At 44.9% G+C, this 19,891-nt stretch overlaps 1 protein-coding gene across 1 annotated transcript in view; it reads right to left on the bottom strand.

The window, feature by feature from the left end:
- GAP43 (growth associated protein 43) overlaps positions 1-19,891 on the bottom strand; it is a 63,348-nt gene that overhangs the window by 21,947 nt on the left and 21,510 nt on the right. The window contains exon 2 of the mRNA XM_065829234.2: positions 6,392-7,010. Within this exon, the coding sequence (XP_065685306.1) occupies positions 6,392-7,010 (619 nt within the window). The remainder of the gene's footprint in view (positions 1-6,391; positions 7,011-19,891) is intronic.

Here is a 19,891-nt window from a genome sequence, read left to right as displayed (position 1 = left end):
CTTGGGAGTACAACTTCACCTTATCAGAGTCCATGGAGTTGCCACAGAGACTGGAAGTGATCACTGAACTGACACTGATAATCCAGTATTAATGCACATATTATACGGCTCTCAAGGAATGTCTAACTAATCTGATCATGCTGACCTGGTGAAATTCCCCAATCTCTTTCCTTTGCATGTGGCAGTCATCTGTATCACAGAGTCAGTACTGATACTGTTAAAGTACTGCTTTTTGGAGCTGTAAATCCCAGCTGATTCTCTCCAAGCTTATATCTATCTGAAAAGTTCAACCTACTTGATCCTAGTGTAAAGAGATGACACTAGTCATAGGAGCAGAACACTGCTGGCAGCTACAGCAAACAGCTGACACTTAAATTTCATTGTCTGTCTATTCTGTCCACTGATCTGCTGTTTGAGCCCTTCTCGGAAGAAAATTTGTTTATCATTTACGGCAGAAAGCCTTCCTCCCATGTGGGGACTTCAGAGCATTTTCTCAAGATGATCAGAGTGCAACTGTAGCTGGCCACTGTGGCAAACCTTGTGATAAGGAGACAGTGATTTTGAACAAAATCTAGTTGGAGTTTAACCATCAGTCTTGGCTATAGAGAGCCACATGTAAGCAAGAGCAACAACTATACACCCTGACGAGCTCACACCATGACATTAGTATGCACTGCCTTAATGCCACCTGTATGTACTGCTTATAAGAGCTCCTTCCATGGAGACGCGCAAGAGCATAACGCTCTCAACAAACCTTGGTATAGCATCTAGAAAGTTCACTATTGTACAGATTCACAACCAATTACTTTGTTCAGTAGGAAGAATACTATAAAGATGTAATTGAAGAGTGAGGCTTGCCAATTTCCCCATGAACAGGAACTCCGCAGCATGTTACGATCAATGAGGAGGGGCTCAGCCTATACCACAACAGCTGTGGTTCCCAATATCAGAAAAAGTGAAAGATTGCTGTCACCTTTCCTATAACTTCCATCCTTGACAAAAAAAATGAGTTAACCATCCTTGAACATTTACGCATTTCTTACCGAGGTCCCAAAAGAACTGGTACCTCCTTGGTGCAAAACAGTGGTTAACCTGCTCTTTGAAAGAGACCTTTCCAGAGTCAACCATCACCTTGTCATCAGTAAAAATGCTTAATGTGACCTCAGATTTCACTAGGACAGGTCTTGCTTCACCACTAGTGCAGTTCCCACCTACATGGGGTAAGTTGCATCTTGTTGGAAAGTAGTAGACCTGAGGCACACCTCAGACCAGAGAATGTATTTCACTGCAATAGAGGCAGAAATCCTGTAGCAAGTAGTGTGTAGGTTTCCTGTTCTCCGGAAAATACTGACATTCCACTTAGCTCACCCTACCTCTCACATAGCTATTTGCACCAGTGCAAAGCAAGCTGTGAAATACATATGCTTATGCTCATATAGACACAGTGCAAAGACTAAAAATTTCAGAGCAACTGAGGACTAGACACATACTTTTACACCTTTGAGCATGTTGCAGGTAACCTAAATTGCATTTATAGTCTTACTTTTTTTGCTGGAGTAGCACTACAGGCAAGAAAATGCTGGCACACATGCTTAGAGATGTTCCCTCTGGGACAGTCAAGGGAAGACTACTGTATTTGCATTGCTTTCCTCAACTGCCAGGTGTAGCAGCAGAGATAAGCTCCCATGAAATAGGAATGGCAATGAAGGTGTTCTGCCTCATGCCAGCTACCCATGGGCCAAAACTAAAATTCCAGTTATACAGCTGCAATTTGCTTGCATAATGCAGGCTGTACCTTCTAGCTGCTACATGACAATAGGCAGTCTCTGCTTCCAAATCTTTATACAGCCAGGGCTCCCTAGGTGCAGGAAGTATTGTCCTTCCATCAATGCACTGACTGAACCGAAAACAAAGAACTGATTCAACTTTAAGCCATGAAAAAGGATCCATAGGGACTTGCTCCCTCTGAGGAAATGAAGAGAAGATGGTGCCTCCCAATGCTCCTTGCTTGCAGGATATAGAGCCCTGGGGGAACTGCTGGCCTGCTTACATGCAAAGCAATTGTCATCTGGCTGATTTTTCATTTCAGCTGTGAAACTGCTCCATTGTAAAGCTATTTCAGCGAGTGGGAGAAAGCATTCTTCATTTCCCAACAAAAGAAGATCCATTTGTTTCCTTAGGCACAATTTACTCTTTCACATTTCTGGCCTTTGTTGTATTCTTACCTGACAATCTGAGAGTGCTTTTGATGTAAGAGCTAGCCAAAGTTGGAGGTGAGACTCAAAAATCTGGGAAAGTACAAAGAGAATCTAACATCGTGTGACATTCATCTCCTCTCCTCCCTTTAGGCACACAGTAGCCCATCTTCTTCTACAGTCTGCTGTGCTGGATGCTGATCTCACTTCAAAGCTGTGCTAATGTAGACTCTTTACAGTAACTTTGATGGAGACTCTCTGGATTTAAGCCAACAGAACCTAGATTAAAATAAGTCTCACCTCCTCATGCATATGTAATGTATAAATTCCCTCCTACCACTTTTGAATTTTGTCCTGTTGAGTAGGTTGGCATCTAAGGGAGCCTCTCCAAGCATAATACCAAAGAGGCAAAACTTGGATCATAACAAGAAAGCCTGTAAACATAAATCTTGTCGAGGATGTTCAGATAAGAGAACACTTTCTTGGCATACAAGTCGCCCACCAAAAGACAAGATGACAACTAAGAGATTGCCCCTCTTACGTCGATCCCTCATTGTCACTGAACAAAGCCCATCGACTCATTTCATGCCTGAGCTAGGTTGAATCCATCTACTTTTTCTATCTACTTTTTGATATATTGAGGATTGCTTAGAAACTACCCTGCCATACAACTTGGAATGCCTGGGGTTCCAGATCAGCTAATAGTGGACACAAGATGGTTGTTTGGAGACATTTCCTAAGGCATTACCAACAGACAGGTAGAGTACATGGAACTGAATAACAGTGAGAGCTGAAGGCTGTCAGGGGAACTAGTGATTGGTATGAAAAATCACCCAGCCTTTCCCCCACTCCAGAAACATTAAATGTAAGTATTAAAAATCATGCACTTGTTTTAGTCTGGTTAGTTATTCCTTTCCGCTCTTCCTGGCTTTTTTTTTTTTTTTTTTGCGCTGCCCTTAGATGAAGGCAAAAATCTCTTCTGGATATAAATGAAATGTCATTGACTTCTGCTTGTGTTTGCATCAGGGAAGATACCTACAAATAGCATGTTACAGCTATTGTAGTAAAATTCAAGGCAGATGAACATCAACGCACAAATGTAGCATGGTCGGCACGCCTCATGGTAGTAACAGCCAAGCATACAATGGCAACCGGCCAACTGATGACACTGGCTAGGAGCCAATTTGATTTATTTTTGGCAGCCTGACACCACATACTACTGTGCCAGTCTTCAATCACAGAAACAATAAGAGATGACCTTTGAAAGCCATTGGGATGACTTCTGGGAGAAGGGGACTGATGAAGCTGAAAGAGGATCTGTCCCCAGGCTGGAGGAGGACTGGAGTGGCAGATGTTTGGTAGCCCTCCCTCCTTCATGAATGACCAAGACACTACAGCCGTGCCAGCAATCACCAGTGCTGTGTTTGCTGGGTGATGACTGGGAGAAAGGTCAGGACACAGAATATGTCTTTAAGTCTATGGAAAGAGTAAGTACCAAGAGAAACAGAGAGGTTTAAAGGGATGAGAGGGAGTAATAGGATGGAGATAGGAAAAAGAAAGCATAGGTTTTCTGTCAGGAAATCTTTCCTGTCTATGGGAACTTTTATACTGTGATGATGCCCTTTTATGGAAAGTTCTTTAGGGAGAAAGCAGCTCCTTACTACTCTGGATATCGTGCTATAGAGTGTATTGCAGAACACAACCCATGGATGTGGACAACCCAGGAGATGGACAAGAAGGCTTATTTAATATTTTTTGCATTTGTTTCTTGGATGGCTCTGAGGGCACCTACCCAGCTGTTGGAATTTGTGAAGGCTGATATCATATCTATATTCCTTAGCATTTTAAAGAGACTATCAGTTTGACTGTGGCCACACAGCTTCCACATTTGCTTTCTGCAAACATTGGTAAGCTTGAGTATTACTGCATACATACTGAATAAGTGTAAATAGATGCACATACCACCCTTAAACACTCAGACAATCACTGAAAACTCTTTTTTAAATACATATTTGATTGTAGATTTTTCCAACTTACCCTGTTTGCTAGATACTTACATAAGTAACAGTATCATGTGCAAATGCATATTAAATAATGCATTTAAATGCCTACTTCAAATCATGTGGCCATGAATGGTTGTACACTTCAAATTATATTAAAGCCAACAAGACCCTGGGAAGATATCTGCAAATAACATAGAACACTACATAGGAATAAAATATTCTTTGATAACGGGTGACTCAAAACAGGTAAAATTAAGCAAATGGAATAGCCTACTACTATGAATTTCCTACCTCTATCCATTAGAGCAGATTCATCTGAGTAAAAATAGAATGTTATTTCAAAGCAGGATCACTAGTCCTGTTTAGGAAAAAGGCATCCCAAGTTTTAAATAAGAGTTAATTGGTACACATTATCCTATGTACAGAGGATCCCAAAACACTGATTCACTCTGTCGTGTTTTTGCCATTGATGTTTATACTTTTGCCCAAGTATAAAAACAATGCAAGTACAGCATGCAACATAACAAATTAGCTTTCAGATATCACATGACATTTATTTTGCCACTCAACTTATCATGGAAAGTAAGTGCAAAGGGACCTAAAAATATTTACATGAAAGAAGGTAAAACTAGCAACCCTTTGTTGTGTACGTTCAGTTTAGACTCACACTCTTGAAAGCCACTCCTCTTGTCCATTTCTTAAATCATAAATGTTCTGCATGAGCTTCTCTGTCCTTTTGGATGTCTGCTCTTTCCTATCTGTCCACTTTGTTGGACAGAAACAAAGTCACCTGAAGCACTGAGTTAGCTATGAAGCTTGGAAATCTAATTAGAGAGTGGGAGTTGTAATTTGTGGAAGAAAAGTAGTAGACCAAATGAAATGAGAGAGAAATACCAGCAAGTGGGCTCAGCAGATTGGGTGCTGAGGCTCTGTAAAATTTACATCAGGCTGTTTATGAACATCAGAGTGATATGCTACCTTTTTACCCCAACATGCTAATGAATGCAGAATGCCCTGTACAACTGAATGTCTAATGAATGCAAAGGCTGGTTATGCTTGGCACTGCCTCTTGATTGAATTTCATGTGGTGCCTACCTCTGATGTTATTTAAAAAAAAAAAAAAAAATTATGCTCTCTTTCTTTGATAACATAAGAAAGGTAAAGAACAAGAGCAAAAGTATCCTCAGGTCTTTGATGCATTTTCTACCCAGCTCAGTATCGCAATTCAAAACCTGCTCTTCTTTATGGTTTGGAAGCACTACGCCTCTGTCAAAAATGCTCACTCTCAAAACTTTTCACCTCTTCCCAGGGGAACTAGTTAAGCGGAGCTGCACTTGGTCAAGAGCAAAGAATTGAAAACACCTCCTAGAGCGACTGTTTGCATTCAACCCTCTCTTCTGTCCGCATTCACTGAATTGTCAGGGCCTTTAATCTTTCCTTTCCCTACCTGATTCTCTTACCATGTGGGTCTGACCCAGCTGACATATCTAAAAGCTTCATGCAAGCATGACCATCACGGGCTACTCCTAGTACAGAGGCTAGAAGTATTGGTGTGGATGAAACTACAAGCAATGCTGACAGCAAGATGTTCCTGACAATGATTGGATTGTATCAGGAATCTCATCCATTCACAAGCAGATGGTAAAAAGACCCCTTTTTGCTCCTTCTTGACCATTCCCACTAGCAAAGATAAATGGCCTCCTGCAGTATGAGAGCGCTTTTGTCTTCTGAGATTTTTCAGCTCAAGCTGGCAGCTTCCAGTGAGCTGGTATCAGGTCAGGCTGTTTTGTTGCCCCAGTGCAGCTGCCTGTGCTAGCGTGACTGGCAAGGTTCACCTCCCTCTTTAGCATATGCAGAGCTCAGGGAGCTCTCCCAGGCTTCTCCAAGCTTCCCAGTTCACTGACGCTCTCCCGCTGCCATGGAAAAAGCAGCTGGATGGTGCCTCCACCTAGAGGAACAGGAGCCTTGAGAGGAGGTGCAGTACCTCCAACAGCTGCCAGGAAGCAGGGAAGAGGCTGTTACCAAGAACATGCAATTGCCCCTACCCCCAAAACCCAGCAAGGCGATTCCCTTGTTAACCCTCAGCCTAACCTCCACACAAGTTCTTGCTGGCTAGCCTCACATATGTCCCCAAGAGTCCGAAGAGGCATACATTTCTGGAGAGGCCCACTACCCAGAGAGGCATTCACTCACCTGTCTTCTCTTCAGTTTGGCTGCTCTCCACTGTCTCCATTTGGGGTTGCGCTGTTGCCTTGGCAGTAGCATCCTCTGCAGGGGTGGTGGTGGCAGTGGTGTCAGCAGCAGGCACGTCGGCTTGTTTAGGCTCCTCTTTGTCTTGGGCTTCGTCAGCCTTCAAGGACGGCGAGTTATCAGTGGAAGCTTTAGTGGCACTTTCCGTTTCAGCAGCAGCAGCGGGCTTTTCCTCCGAGGAGGCGGCAGGAGTGGCAGCCTGTGGGGCTGGCTGCTCTGAGCCCGTGTCGGCGGCTCCATCCCCTTTCTTCTCCTCTGCTGGCGCGCTGCTGTCTTTGCTGCCTTCCTCCAGCTGGGCACTGTCAGTGGCGGCTGCTTCTGTGGCGGCAGGAGCCTCGCTCTCTTTGTTCTCGGCCGCTTCACCAGCAGGGCCATCCTCTTTCTTGTCGGCAGCATCAGACTCAGATGCCGGGGCATCTCCCTTCTTCTCCCCCTTGAGCTTTTTCCTTGTTATGTGTCCGCGGAAGCTGGCCTGGATTTTGGTGGCTGCCTTATGAGCTTTATCTTCTGGTTTGATGCCATCTTGCTCGATCTTTTGGTCTCCATCCTCATTTTTTTCAACCTTTGAAGAAGAAAAAGGGAGGAAGGAAAAGGAGAAAACAGAGACATAAGTTAAGATTTCTCCAGGTGCAGCCCAGGCTCTGGTTTTACTGAGAATGCCCCACCTTCCCTTCCTGCTAACCGATGACAGCTTTCAGAGCAGCCTTTCCATTTGGTATGGGTTTGAAGCCAGGTGGCTTCAATTTCATCCTAAGGCTGGACAGACATGGGGAGTTTGTAAAAGGAATTTGAAGCACCTCCTCATCTCTGTCAGCAACGCTGAGAGCACCTTGGCTGTGTGGAGAGGATTACACCAGCTGGGTTGTCTCTATTCTCATGATTTATTTTCCCATCTATTTTGAAAGATACCATTTTTTTTCCCCTACTCATTTTCAAAACATTCTCCCAAGGGGGACTTTCACAGTCCTTCCAAATCCACCTTTGCCTTCAAGTCTTTGTTTCTTTTTAATGACACCTTGTTTCACAGGTGCATTACTCTAATGACACAAAGTGTTTTGTCCTTTACAGCTTTTTGGCTCAGGATTGCCAATGGAGAATAGAATTGCTGCTCGCCCCACAACAGATGTGTGCTGTCAGACATGCACAGATACTCACAGGATATACTCCTCACAAGTACCCTGCCTGCACACGCTCCAAGCACTTTGCCTCCGCTCTCCACTCATTGTTTCAATGAAGGAATAATAAGCAGATAGGTATCAGTCTTTCCAATTTCAACAGAGTATTGTTATTTCTCTGACTATTGGGGGGAACTGAGCCTTGCAACAAAGAGCAGGCATTCCCCATGTTTTTTAGACTTAAGCCATGCATTAGAGTCTTAACAGGAACCAAAACAGAGCCTGTACACCATGTTTGTCTGCTGCAGACAGATAATGCTCAGCTTATAAACCCCCACTGAGTCTACAGAACATACCATAGACTCATAGAACAGTTTGGGTTGGAAGGGACCTTCAGAGGTCATCTAGTCCAACCCCCCTTGCCATGAGCAGGGACATCTTCAACTAGATCAGGTTGCTCAGAGCCCTATTCGCCTGGCCTTGAATGTCTCCAGGGATGGGGCATCTGCCACCCCTCTGGGCAACCTGTTCTGGTGCTTTACCACCTGCATTGTAAAATATTTCTTCCTTGTGTCTAGCCCGAATCTCCCCTCTTTTAGCTTAAAACCATTATTTCTTGTCCTATCACAACAGATCTTGCTAAAAAGTCTGTCCCCATCTTTCTCGTAGGCCCCTTTGAAGTACTGAAAGGCCACAATAAGGTGTCCCTGGAGCCTTCTCTTCTCCAGGCTGAACAACCCCAACTCTCTCAGCCTGTCCAAACAGCAGAGCTGTTCCAGCCCTCTGATTATTTCTGTGGTCTCCGCTGGCCCCTCTCCAACAGATCTATGTCTTTCCTGTGCTGAGGGCTCCAGAGCTGGATGTAGTACTCCAGGTGGGGTCTCAGCCCAATAATTTAGCAGACCTTGGTCTAGTAACAGCTCAACTGTATATTGGTGAAAGGACACTGTTCTATTAATATTCTCTTCGGGTAGTATTCAAAAGAGCTACTCAGAAGCACAGCCACCAGCCTCTTTTTTGTCTGCACCTGGTTTCCCTCACTGGCTCAGGTCATAAAAGAAAGAAAACAAGCTGGCTGAGATAGATAGCAAGCATTTATTCCTGGGTGGGAAGAGAAAACCACTCCCTAGACCGTTGCAACTGAGAAGTACCATCTGAGGAAAGGCCCAGGACCAGAAGAGAAGAGAGAGGTGACAGACTATAAATACATTCAAAAAGAGAGCAGCAGGAATAAGGGAGAAGAAGCCACTGCAGCATGCACATGTGGCACTGGAAACACTGTGCCTGTGAAGAAAATTAGAAAGGACTGGCCACACTGGCAGCAGTCACCAGGAAACAGACTGGAAGGCATCATTTTCACGGTGTGAGACAGGGTCAGGCACACACATGTGAGCAAGGCTGTGCCAGTGAACCAAATGCTTGGCCACTGGCATGGCAAGCGTGGTATCCACCATCTCCTCCTGGGTCCCCAGAGAGCACAGAATAGAATCATAGAATCAATTTGATCAGAAGAGACTCTCAGGATCATTGAGTCCAACCATAACCTAACTCTGGCACTAAACCATGTCCCTAAGAACCTCATCTATATGTTTTTCAAACACCTCCAGGGATGGTGACTCCACTACTTCCCTGGGCAGCCTGTTCCAATGCCTGACAACCCTTCCTGTGAATAAATTTTTCCTAATATCCAATCTGAACCTTCCCTGGTGTAACTTCAGGTCATTTCCTCTCGTCCTATCACTTGCTACTTGGGAGAAGAGACCAACACCCTCCATGCTACAACCTCCTTTCAGGTAGTTGTAGAGAGTGATAAGGTCTCCCCTCCTTTTCTCCAGGATCCTCCATCCTAGCACTGGTGCCTGCCTGAGGTCATTCCCCAGGTAAGCAGCCTGAGCGGGTGTTGTGCCCAAGGAATGAGCAGCCCCAAATCATCAATGAAAAGAGCCTCTTCACATGGCTGTGCAGAGTCTGTATACAGCTTGAAATGTCTGGCATTGAGACAAGGCACCAGGATGCTTATATAGGGGGTGAAAGAAAAAGCCTGTGAATGAATATACAACTGATATTAATACAGAGAATGCAGCACAAGGAGTTTTTGTGCTCCTGACTATGCCCAGGAACAAAATCGTTGTTGTAGCTGTCACAGAGGCACAGCTGAGCAGTTACATCTACATTTCCCCAAGTGCATTAAGTGATGTGGTATGGAAAGCGAGTTTTCATGTTCATCTCAACTTGTCAAAGAGCAGGTGATGGTTATGTGTAAAGACGGTGCAGACATTAACATGCTGTAACTGCTCATGCACGTCTTTTGCTTGCATAGCTACCTCTGCACTGTGTTATGCAGCATCTGGGATAAGCTTTTCCACCTATTGCAGCACAAGGGGATGGAGACAAATTGGAGGTACCTTTAAACAAGCATGTTCACAGAACAGCTGTGATCCAGCCAGGGTAGTACAGAACTCTGCACAGTGTCATCCATCCTGCTCCTTAGGCAAGTTTTTCAGCTTGAAGTAAGACTTGTGTTGCTGTGGCAACATAACTACTAATACCTGGACTAGCTGTTTTAAGGAGAGGTTGAGTAAGCCTGCATTACACTGTAGCCACAGCAACATGAATATTGACTGGGTATTCCTTTACAGCAGTGTGTAACACTTAGATGACCTAGCTTTCACTCTCTTTCCCAACTTCAAACAGCAGCAGGGCTGAGAGACTGGAAAGACAATTTAGAAATAACTACAAGACCTTAAAGGTCCAGTCCCATATGCCTGATTCCTGCAAAACCATTAGTGAATGTGACAAAATGTTTAATCTCTGGACAAATATGAAAACCATTGACTGAAGGGAGATATCTCTTGCGACTGGCCTTGCTGCTCTCACATCCCACATACCTCCTGCACCAACCAGGACAGCTATTATGAAGCATGGCCTGCTGCACACGTGCCTCTCTGGCTCCAGAGTTGTTACCCTGTTACCTCGGCTACGCAGCCCTGCCAAGGCTTATCTCCTTCCCACTGCTAGCAGGAGGTTAGCGAACCGCAGGGTTGGCTCTCCTGCTATTCTGACAGGTGAACTCATGGAGAGCTGTGACTGACAGCCAGCCCTGTACCTAGCAGGGAATGGGAGAGCACATCTTCTGTCCGGGGAGGTCAGACTGAAACCTCTCATCCACACCTACCACGTTACAGTGTTAAAAGCCTCTTTCGCTATTCTGATGACATCACTGTCCTCTTATACCAGTTCGGATGACATCAGTTTGAGTCCTTGCCAGAACACAACATTTGTAACTGCAAAACATATTTCCAACAGGGTGCTTTCAGCATAATTTCAGATACAAAAGGTAAGAAACAAGAGGCTGGAGTAGAGGTAGAGTTTAAGGTCATGGATGAAAGAAATGTACTAATAGTTTGTCTGTGCCAACTGTGGCCTTTAGGAATCCTATTTCTATTCAGTCCTTCCCCACTGAAGCGTTCCAGGCATCTGAAATGCCTTATTCTCAGGCTACTGGCCTGCAGCTACTTCTGGGGTAGGACATGGTGTCCGTACAGTATCACATGTTGTATCATGTTGTATCACAATGGGTCAGATGAGAAACAGATTGTTCAGAGGTAAACTTCTGTTCACACACAAAAAAAAGACAAGGGCTCTTCATCTGTGGATTACGCACACAGCAGATAAGCCTTAATTAAGAAAGCTGCTCAAAAATAACCTGTATACAGTGAAGCTCCTGGAAAGCAATTTATATTCCTCAGAAGGCTAAAAGGGTGAGTCAGCCATGCCAGAATGTATTCAAAAGCATTTCAGTAAAAAACAAGAAATCTGTCTGTCTTATTTATCTGCCATGTGCATACGACATCTTGGTTGTAGTATTGTGGCTGGAATAAGGTAACTATTATTACAGTGTTTGTACAGAATCTAGAGCTCCCAGCCAGGAATCAGGTTTGGTAAGGACCGGTTTCATATATTAGTATTCCATCACACCCCCCCTCCATTTACACATTTATGTGTAAAGTAAATCAATACTAGTACTTAATGTTGACATTTTCATGATATTTCAAGTGTGCATGCAATGTATTGTCATTTTACACAGAGTAAATGTCCTCTGTTTCATTTAGTGTGAGACAAATCATAGATCCTTCAATGGCAGAAGGACTTCTAATCAGTGAGACTGGTGCACACATAGCTATATGGATGCATAAAGGACATAGATAATTAAAAATGCCCTTTTTTTAATTCAGACCATACCCACATACCCAGTGAAACCAGTGTGCAAAGCTTTGCCTTTATGAAACACACTGTTAAGCTTTTATGTCTCTAACTAAACAATCCATGGCATCTTCCAAACCCAGAGAGATGATCCTCTCACCACCCCCATCTGCTTGTCTGCCACACCTCCAGGTTTCTAGGACATCCCTTCCCAGGCAGTCTGTTCCTGTAAGTGAGACTTTCCTTGCTGTCACATAACTGAGAAAGCAGGAGATAAGGAATTAGTGTTTAAGACACAGGTAGGGCAGAGGTTGGTCCTTAGGTATCAGGAATGTGGAAATTGCATGGAACCATAACCTCTAGAAGATTTCTAATCTCTGGCCACCTTTCCATTTTCCATCTCTAAACCTGCAGCTTACAGACGGGTCAAAATATGGCAAAGAATGAAGAAGTCTTACTATAACCTCCAGGCCCTTCTAAATGTCCCACATGCTGGTAGGTCAGGAAAGGAGAAATGGAGAAACTAGATGTTTTTCAAATATTCCATATGTTTGCAGCCACATGTAGGCAAAGACAAAGAAAGAAGGGGTGTGAGCACTTTGGTCCTTTCTTGCTGTTTGTCCACTTGTCTCTCGTGTATCTCATTGCCTGGCCTTGGAAAAATAATCACATAGTTTTGTAATCTGGATGCTGGGATGGAGAGATCACTAAAGAACTTACTTTTCCATTAAAATACTTTCAACACTATATGGCCTCCTCTTTATAGCTATCCCTTTGCTGGCATTTCTCTGCCCACCAACATATAACATGTGCCAGTCTCTTTAATGTTCATCCTAGGATCAGGCTGCTATACACTCAGTCATCACTCTGGTATCCTACTCCTTTCTGTCCTTAGGTAGGAGCTCCTCTTTAACGCGACATGAAATCTCAGAGCCTTTTGATTCTTGATGCTGTGTCCTGGTATTCTGAAAGCCCTGTGCCACAAGTCCAGAGAAGGCATCTATAGGACCAGTGACACTCGTCAATAATCTGCTTCACAACCAAAGGGAAATATGATACCTGATTATTAAGAAAAAAATCAACTCATATTCTCCATGTAACAATATAGGGACCTCAAGTCATTCCTTTCTTATGACACACACACTAAGGTGTGTGTGGAAATCTTTTGCTAGGTGAAGTAGTGGTGAATCAACTAATCACTTATGGTACTTGTGGGGTTAAGGTCAGTCCATGCCCTAATCTTGATTAGAGCACAATGCATGTTCCTACTGATGTTATTCAAGGTCACTCAGGGCCAGACTTACAAAGATATTTAGGCACCTAATTCCCATTGATTTCACAGGATTGAGTCACCTCAGTGCTTCTGTGGGCCTGGCTCTACCTGACCTGATTTGTCTCAGAGACGGCATTTAAGGAGCAGAATTCATTTGAAAAAAAAAAAGACCAGCTGTCTCCCCAGAAGAAGGGAAGCATGGACACATGAGAGAGAGAAAAGGCTTTCACAGCTTGTGAAGTGAGGAAGCAATTTAGCACAGAGAACAGCTTTTTTTAACCCAGTTAAATGGTGTGAAGACACCTGGCTAGAGGATGGCACTTCTCAGCATAACTTGTCTGCAAGGCAAGGAAACAACTAGAGTTCCTTTTTTTCCCAGGATGACTATGGTGATGGTGGGTAAAACACCCTTGAGAGAGAAAAGGTTAATTCATCTCTCTGAAGGCTTATGAAGGATAGTTCCCCAGGGTATAACTAGCAGGGTTTCAGCTCTCCAGTTTCAAATCCTCTAACAATGGAGTTTTCATCCTTTCCTGCACAAGATCCTCTCACATATAGGAAGTGTTCCCTCTTTTCTATGGTGCCTGGAATAGAATAAGCTAATGATGGTCAGACAGACAAATGGATGTTATTCACTTGTGTACAGTGACTAAGAAGATAAGTAGAAAATAATCTAAGCTAGACCTATTTAGATATTTTCAGTGTACCTTTTCAGTAAATCCAGTATAGTCTCCTCACCTGTTTTGTGACTCTCCCTTCTGTTTTTCACCCTGTTTCTGTTAGGCTGAATCATAGAATGTCCTGAGTTGGTAGTGACCAACAAGTTCAACTCCTGACCCTGCATATGACAACCCCACAGTTCAAACCAATGTGTCTGAGGGTGTTGTCCAGTCTCTTCTTGAACACTGTCAGGCTTGGGGCCGTGACACCTCCCTGGGGAGCCTGTTCCAGTGCTCCACCACCCTCTGAGGGAAGAAACTTTTCTTAATGTCCAACCTAAATCTCACACGGCACATCTTCCTGCCATTCCCTCAGGTTCTGTCATTGGTCACCAGAGAGAAGAGATCAGTGCCTGCTCCTCCTCCTCCAGTTGTGAGGAAGTTGTAGCTGACATGAGGTCTCCCCTCAGTCTCCTCTTCTCCAGGCTGAACAAACCACGTGACTTTAGCTGCTCTTCACACGGCTTCCCCTCTAAACTCTTCACCATCTTGGTAGCCCTCCTCTGGACATTCTCTAGTAGCATTATATCCTGCCTTCTTGGCTGCCAGGGACACTATTGGCTCATGTTCAACTTGCTGTCGACCAGAACCCCCAGATGCCTCTCTGTGGAGCTGCTTTCCAGCATCTCATTCCCCAGTCTGTACATACAGCCAAGGTTGCTGTGTCCCAGCTGCAAAATCTGGCACTTGCCCTTGTTAAACTTCATGCCATTGGTGATTGCCCAGTTTTCCAATTTGTCTAGATCCTTCTGCAGGGCCTTCCTGTCCTGGAAAGTGTCAACATGTGGACCACCGTTGTGTCATGTACCACCTTGAAGTTCCAATAGCTCCAGTGGTTAAATGGAGAAAGGCACTCAGTACTGCTTATGTCACCTTTGCAAGCTGGGTTAAAGAAAGAAGAGCCTTGTCCTTGAAGCTGATAAAAAGTGGTTGATGTCAGGACTCATACTCTGTGGAGCAGAGTGGCTCATGGATGTCACTGGGAAAAATGACTTGCCTTGGGTCTGATCTGGGCTCCGTGGAGCACTTTGGTGGTTGTACGGCACGGGAGGCATTCACTCATCTTTCAATTCAAAGCACCCAAAGTCTCAGAGATGAGACTGAGTTGCAGCTTGCCAAAGCAGTGCTTTTACAGTTACTATCAAGGGCATGTGTATATCCTGGGATGTGGCTTAAGTGTGTGAGGGCAAAAGGTCTACATGGACTGTGTTGAAGGCCCTGGGTGTCTGGCACGATCTACATCTATGCTTCTGGTTGGATCCTGGCATATACTGTGCTGTCAGTTGTGCCTGGTCTCCCTTGTGTCACTCCAGAAGGAGACAGCCAGCAGGCATTTAGATCAAAGAACCAAAGCCAGGAAATAAAGCAGGAAAGTATCCAAGCTGACAGTGTAAATCCACTCCCAAAGCAGTCCATGTTAAAGAAATTCAGCAAAAGGACCAGGTGAAAAATTTCCCTTGAACTATGCTTTGATTAGAAAAGTCTATTCAAAGAATATGTGACTTCTGCTGCAGATGGACTTAGACAAAAACACAAGCTTGGATGTCACTGGACTAAAAAGAAATTTTATCCAGGCTCAAACTATGTGGTTTGTGTGGTCCTGTTCAGGACAGTTTGGGCAAGAATGGTTGCTGCTATGTGAATTATTTTAAAGTAACACCTTCAGACTCTGAATCTCATGGTCTGCTGACTTCAAGCAGGTAATGAAACCCTGAATTATCGATCTCTTAACCTCCTCACCTTTTCTCTCTCTTTTTTTTCCTTGCTTGCTTTAGTTTTGGACTACACCAACATTTTCAGGGAATTGTTATTAACCTCTGGTGGCTCAGAGTGCCTGCCCCCATGAGGGCTGGATACATTTGCTTCTGCTCTAGCTGCACCCAAGGGCCAGAGGCTATAATTTACAGCTCAGACTTGCTTCCCTGAGATCTAGGGTGGGCAGCTGCTGAGCCTCCCCAGAGTCCAGGGTTATGTAGGGTCTCTAGAGCCATTTCCACAAGAAGCAGCTTCTTCCTGCAGCTTCTACCCCACTCCCTCCATGGCAACACAGGGCTGCACCCAGCTCTGGTGATAGCAAGTATCCCTGCTTCTTCCCAATCTGAGTAAATCACAGGCAGGGATATTACAAGCCTTTTCACTGCTGGTCTCTGTGGTTACCTTGACCTTTCTTGGTTGCACCTAGAAATTGTGAGGAATTTTGTGCTGGGACCATCAGTCCATGGGCAACTAGATTGAGGTCCTGTCACTATCTCAGCACCTGCTTGTGCTTCTTGCTGGTTTGCCCAGGGTTTTTGCAGCCAGCAGAATAACAATGAAAGGCTCAAGCCTGAAGTTCATCTGGCCTCTGAACCTTCTCTTTAACCTGCTTGTTAACTTTGAATCTCCTCTTGCACCTCCTTCTGGCAGTGACTGCCAACACTATGAAATCTCTCAACCTAGTGATGAGAAAGTGGCAAGCATCAAGTAGCTCCCTCCCTGCTTGATGGTAAGCTCAGGGCTGTATTAGTTCTATTATTTTTTTATTATTATTGTTTTAGTTTATGTCACTGGAAGTGGGGGCAATTGTCTTCTGAGAAAGCATTTTTAAGTTCATTAAGCTCAAACAAACATCCCCAGAAATTAGGGAAAGCAAGGCATGGACTAATTGTCAGTATCTCGGGAAGCTACTTAGAGGATGGGCTCTGCCATTGCAGCAGTGACCTTCCCCCCAGCACAGCCCCAGGCTTTGCCACTGCAGGGGTGGGCAGGGAAAGGGGGTAGGTGTGGGGCTGGAACCCAGGGTGGGTAGAAGAGGCACTGTGAGGAGCTGGGCTGATAAAGCAGAAGGCTAGGGGAGGGAGAAGAGCTCAAGGCAGGGAAGGAAAAGAATGAGAGTAGGGGAGAGGGAAGAACAAAGGAACCAAATGGAGAGGAGAAAAGGAAAGGTGGTGAGAGAGGTAAAACCTGTTCAGTGCCAAGGCACTGAATGGAAAAGAGGCAAACAAGAGCCTCAATGACAGAAGTGTGGCACAGAGGAAGGGAGACTGCAAGGAAGGCAGTGAGAAAATCACTGATCCACATCCAAAGGACATGACAGCGGGAAATACCAAGAAAAAACAGGCAGATAAATAGCTGAGCAGGGTCTCCTGGAGCAGATCTGCATGACTGAGTGTGCCACAGCTGAAAGAGTTGTTGGCAATGCTCTCTCTGGCCCAAACCACCTTACTGCACAACCCTGGCTGTAATTTCCATGAGCACTGGGCTAGTAGTGGTCCCAAGCACTCTGTGTCAGCCTCTTGACAGTGCCCTGCTGGGGAGCTGGCCCTGTCAGTAAGCAGGCTGATTTGGACATGGGTGAATTCATGTGTGACAGTGCTGGCCTGAGTGTTTCCTGCTCCTTCCCCATCCTGGACAGTGGAGGTGGGAAGTGAGATGGAGCAGCTTCCCCAAGGCAGCAGGGAGATATGAGGGAGGAAATCCAGGTGCAGAATAAAGGTTGTTCAGTCCTTTGCTTGTAGCTCTGTGTCACCCCGCTTGTAAAATGTAAGACGTGATGATGCTTACTCCGCCCTTGAAACATGCAGTTTTGCTGTGGTGCTCCAGGGGAGGCAAGTTGCTCTCACGAATATCCTATTCAATCATCACAGACCATCCCATCAGCCATGCTCATTCAGCTAAGGCTTCAATGAAGAAAACACTTTGGCTGTGCACCAGCCTCATCTGTCTTCCTATACTGCTCTACAATGGACTTCTGCTCCACACAGCATCTGGACAGTGATGTTTCTACAGCACCCCACTGCTTTACACCTTGCACCTGCACAAAGAAGAAAAGGTCTCTTTCCTCCTGCACTGCAGCTACTACTGGGTTGAAACTCTGTAGCTGTTACCTCTGTCCACAGAGTTGACAGCAGTTGAACTTCAGGGGGGAGAGGGATGTGTATCCCACCAGAAATGACAGGGTGACATGAAAAAGGTAGCCACCTGGATTCTTGATCAGGATCTCACAAGCACAGTGAAGTCCATACTGCCTTTCTTATGGTTCACCATCTTCCTGGTCTGAGCTTTGTCTTTTGTTTTTGTAATCTCCTGAAAGAGAGCCTAACCCACAGCACCACCCTTAGCCAACAGCTTCCCCATTCCCCACGGAGCAGAGTACAATCTTTTAAATCGCCAGAGCTGCCCCCAACAAAACCCAAGTAACCAGAGTTGCAGGTCTAAAACAGCTCCGCCTAAGATAGCCTCTCTCATGACCTCTTCAGCTTCTATTCAAGATAGACCAATCCCACATCCTCACTGCAGAGCTGAACTGTGTGTGTACCAGGATTTTGTTTGTATTCCCAAAGAGCAGGAATCCATAGCAAAGGCTTCTGCATAGACTCCATCTCCTCACTGGGACAGCTGGCTTTTTCTCAGTTTCTGGTTCTGATGGGTTCAATGGGTCTCAGTGGCATGGCCTCTCCTTACCAGCCAGTACTGGCTCTGCTTCTTGCTCCATGGGATTGCCTGACCCTGCTAACACCAGCTCCAGCTCCACTAGGACAGGGTGTCAGCCTTGCTGCTGGAGGCAGAGAATGATAGTGTTGAGTGCTGGCTCTAATCTTCACGGAAGCTTGGTTTATTGATTTGTGTTGTGGATCTTCATGCCCAGATCAGAGATTGCCCTCATGTGTTCACATGTACATTTTCCTCTGGCTTGCTCTGGCCATTCTCTCCACCCACCTTCAGTGGTACCAATCTTCGGCAAGGTGGCTGATAGGGCTGTCATGACACAGAATGTGTATAAACTCAGCATGAGCAATAGGTAAGACATGGACCTCTCTTATGGATCTGATTTCTTCACAGCAACAGCTTGTGTTGGATGCCAGAGACCTTATAAACGTCCTGTGAAATCACTCTTGGCCTACATTTTTTTCTCATTCCTTTTATATGTTTAAAGTGAAGCAGAGAAAGGAGAGAGATCCTCTGCCTCCTCCCTCCTTAGTCACTAGTTCAGGTGAGAATGGGAAGAGTTAAAGCTACTCTTAAGATAACAAATATAGGAGACGGGTCACTGGTCCCCCTATGAGCTCTTAGAAATTGCTGACTTGCAGCAAAGTTTGAGAAGACCTAGACCATCTCTCTCTATTCCTCCTATCCCAAAGTTTATACAGCTTATTAACAAACAGCTGTACTGAAATTTTATTGGAAGTTCAATGCCAAATGCAATATTGGATGGTGAAAGTGGAGTGTAATTTGATTGATTTCAATGATATTTTCACTAGTGATAATTTTTACAGGACCTCTGTGGTCTGCTGCTCCAATCAACTTGGAAGAGGAGACATTGCTATGTCCTAGAAGGACTCTGAACCTAAGTGAATTGCTATTTGTAGTGTTGCAAGAGCATAAAATGCATGTCATTGTAGCAAGGTAAAGCCTTGTGCAGTATTTAAGCTGTGGTCTTACCTATTCCTTCCTGTCAGTGCAGGATGAGAACATCCTGAAAGGAGGCAAGAACCTCAAAATGTCTCCAGAGCTGACCTGTATGACACAGCTTCTTTCACCCAGGAACCTTGGTTTGACTGCCTCAGACCATGCTCAGTTTATGTAACTTCAGTGCTTTCCAAGGTCCGTAAAACTGATGAATCAGGCCTATGATTGCAGCTGTCACTCCTGAGCGGCACAGTGCTGAAGACATAATGTTGTGCCATACCCCTCTCCCATCCTTCAGATAGAGCTGGCACCAGAGAACAGACGTGGCTTTGACTGAGAAGATCCATTGGGGGGACAGGCAGCTGAATGCAAGATACAGTAGCCTCAGGGCTTAATCACTTATTCTAGAGACTGGCACTAAGTTATGGGAAATGCACATGTGGCTTAGAGCCATTTTGTTTCCTACTTTGCTCCTCTACTGTTTACAGCCCTATTGGAAAAGGGGGAGGAGGAGGCAAGCCTGCAGTGCATGCTGTGATAAACCCTTTGTGGGCACTGGTAAGTTAGTGCTGTAAAGACCTCCAGCCAAAAGGAACATGTTGAATAGGTGTGCTAGGGAAAAAAAAAAAAGCCACAAGTGTTTAGATTCACCACTTTTAAGGGCTAGTATATCACAGCCACATTTAAGTTGTCACCCGGAGCGTCTCCTAAGTTTCCTGCTGTAGGAGATCTGTTCTTTCTTTCA

Source organism: Patagioenas fasciata, chromosome 1, assembly GCF_037038585.1.
Source record: "Patagioenas fasciata isolate bPatFas1 chromosome 1, bPatFas1.hap1, whole genome shotgun sequence".
NCBI lineage: Eukaryota > Metazoa > Chordata > Aves > Columbiformes > Columbidae > Patagioenas > Patagioenas fasciata.
The sequence above is the reverse complement of the archived record's forward strand: the minus strand, read 5'-3'. Positions and strand labels throughout refer to the sequence as shown.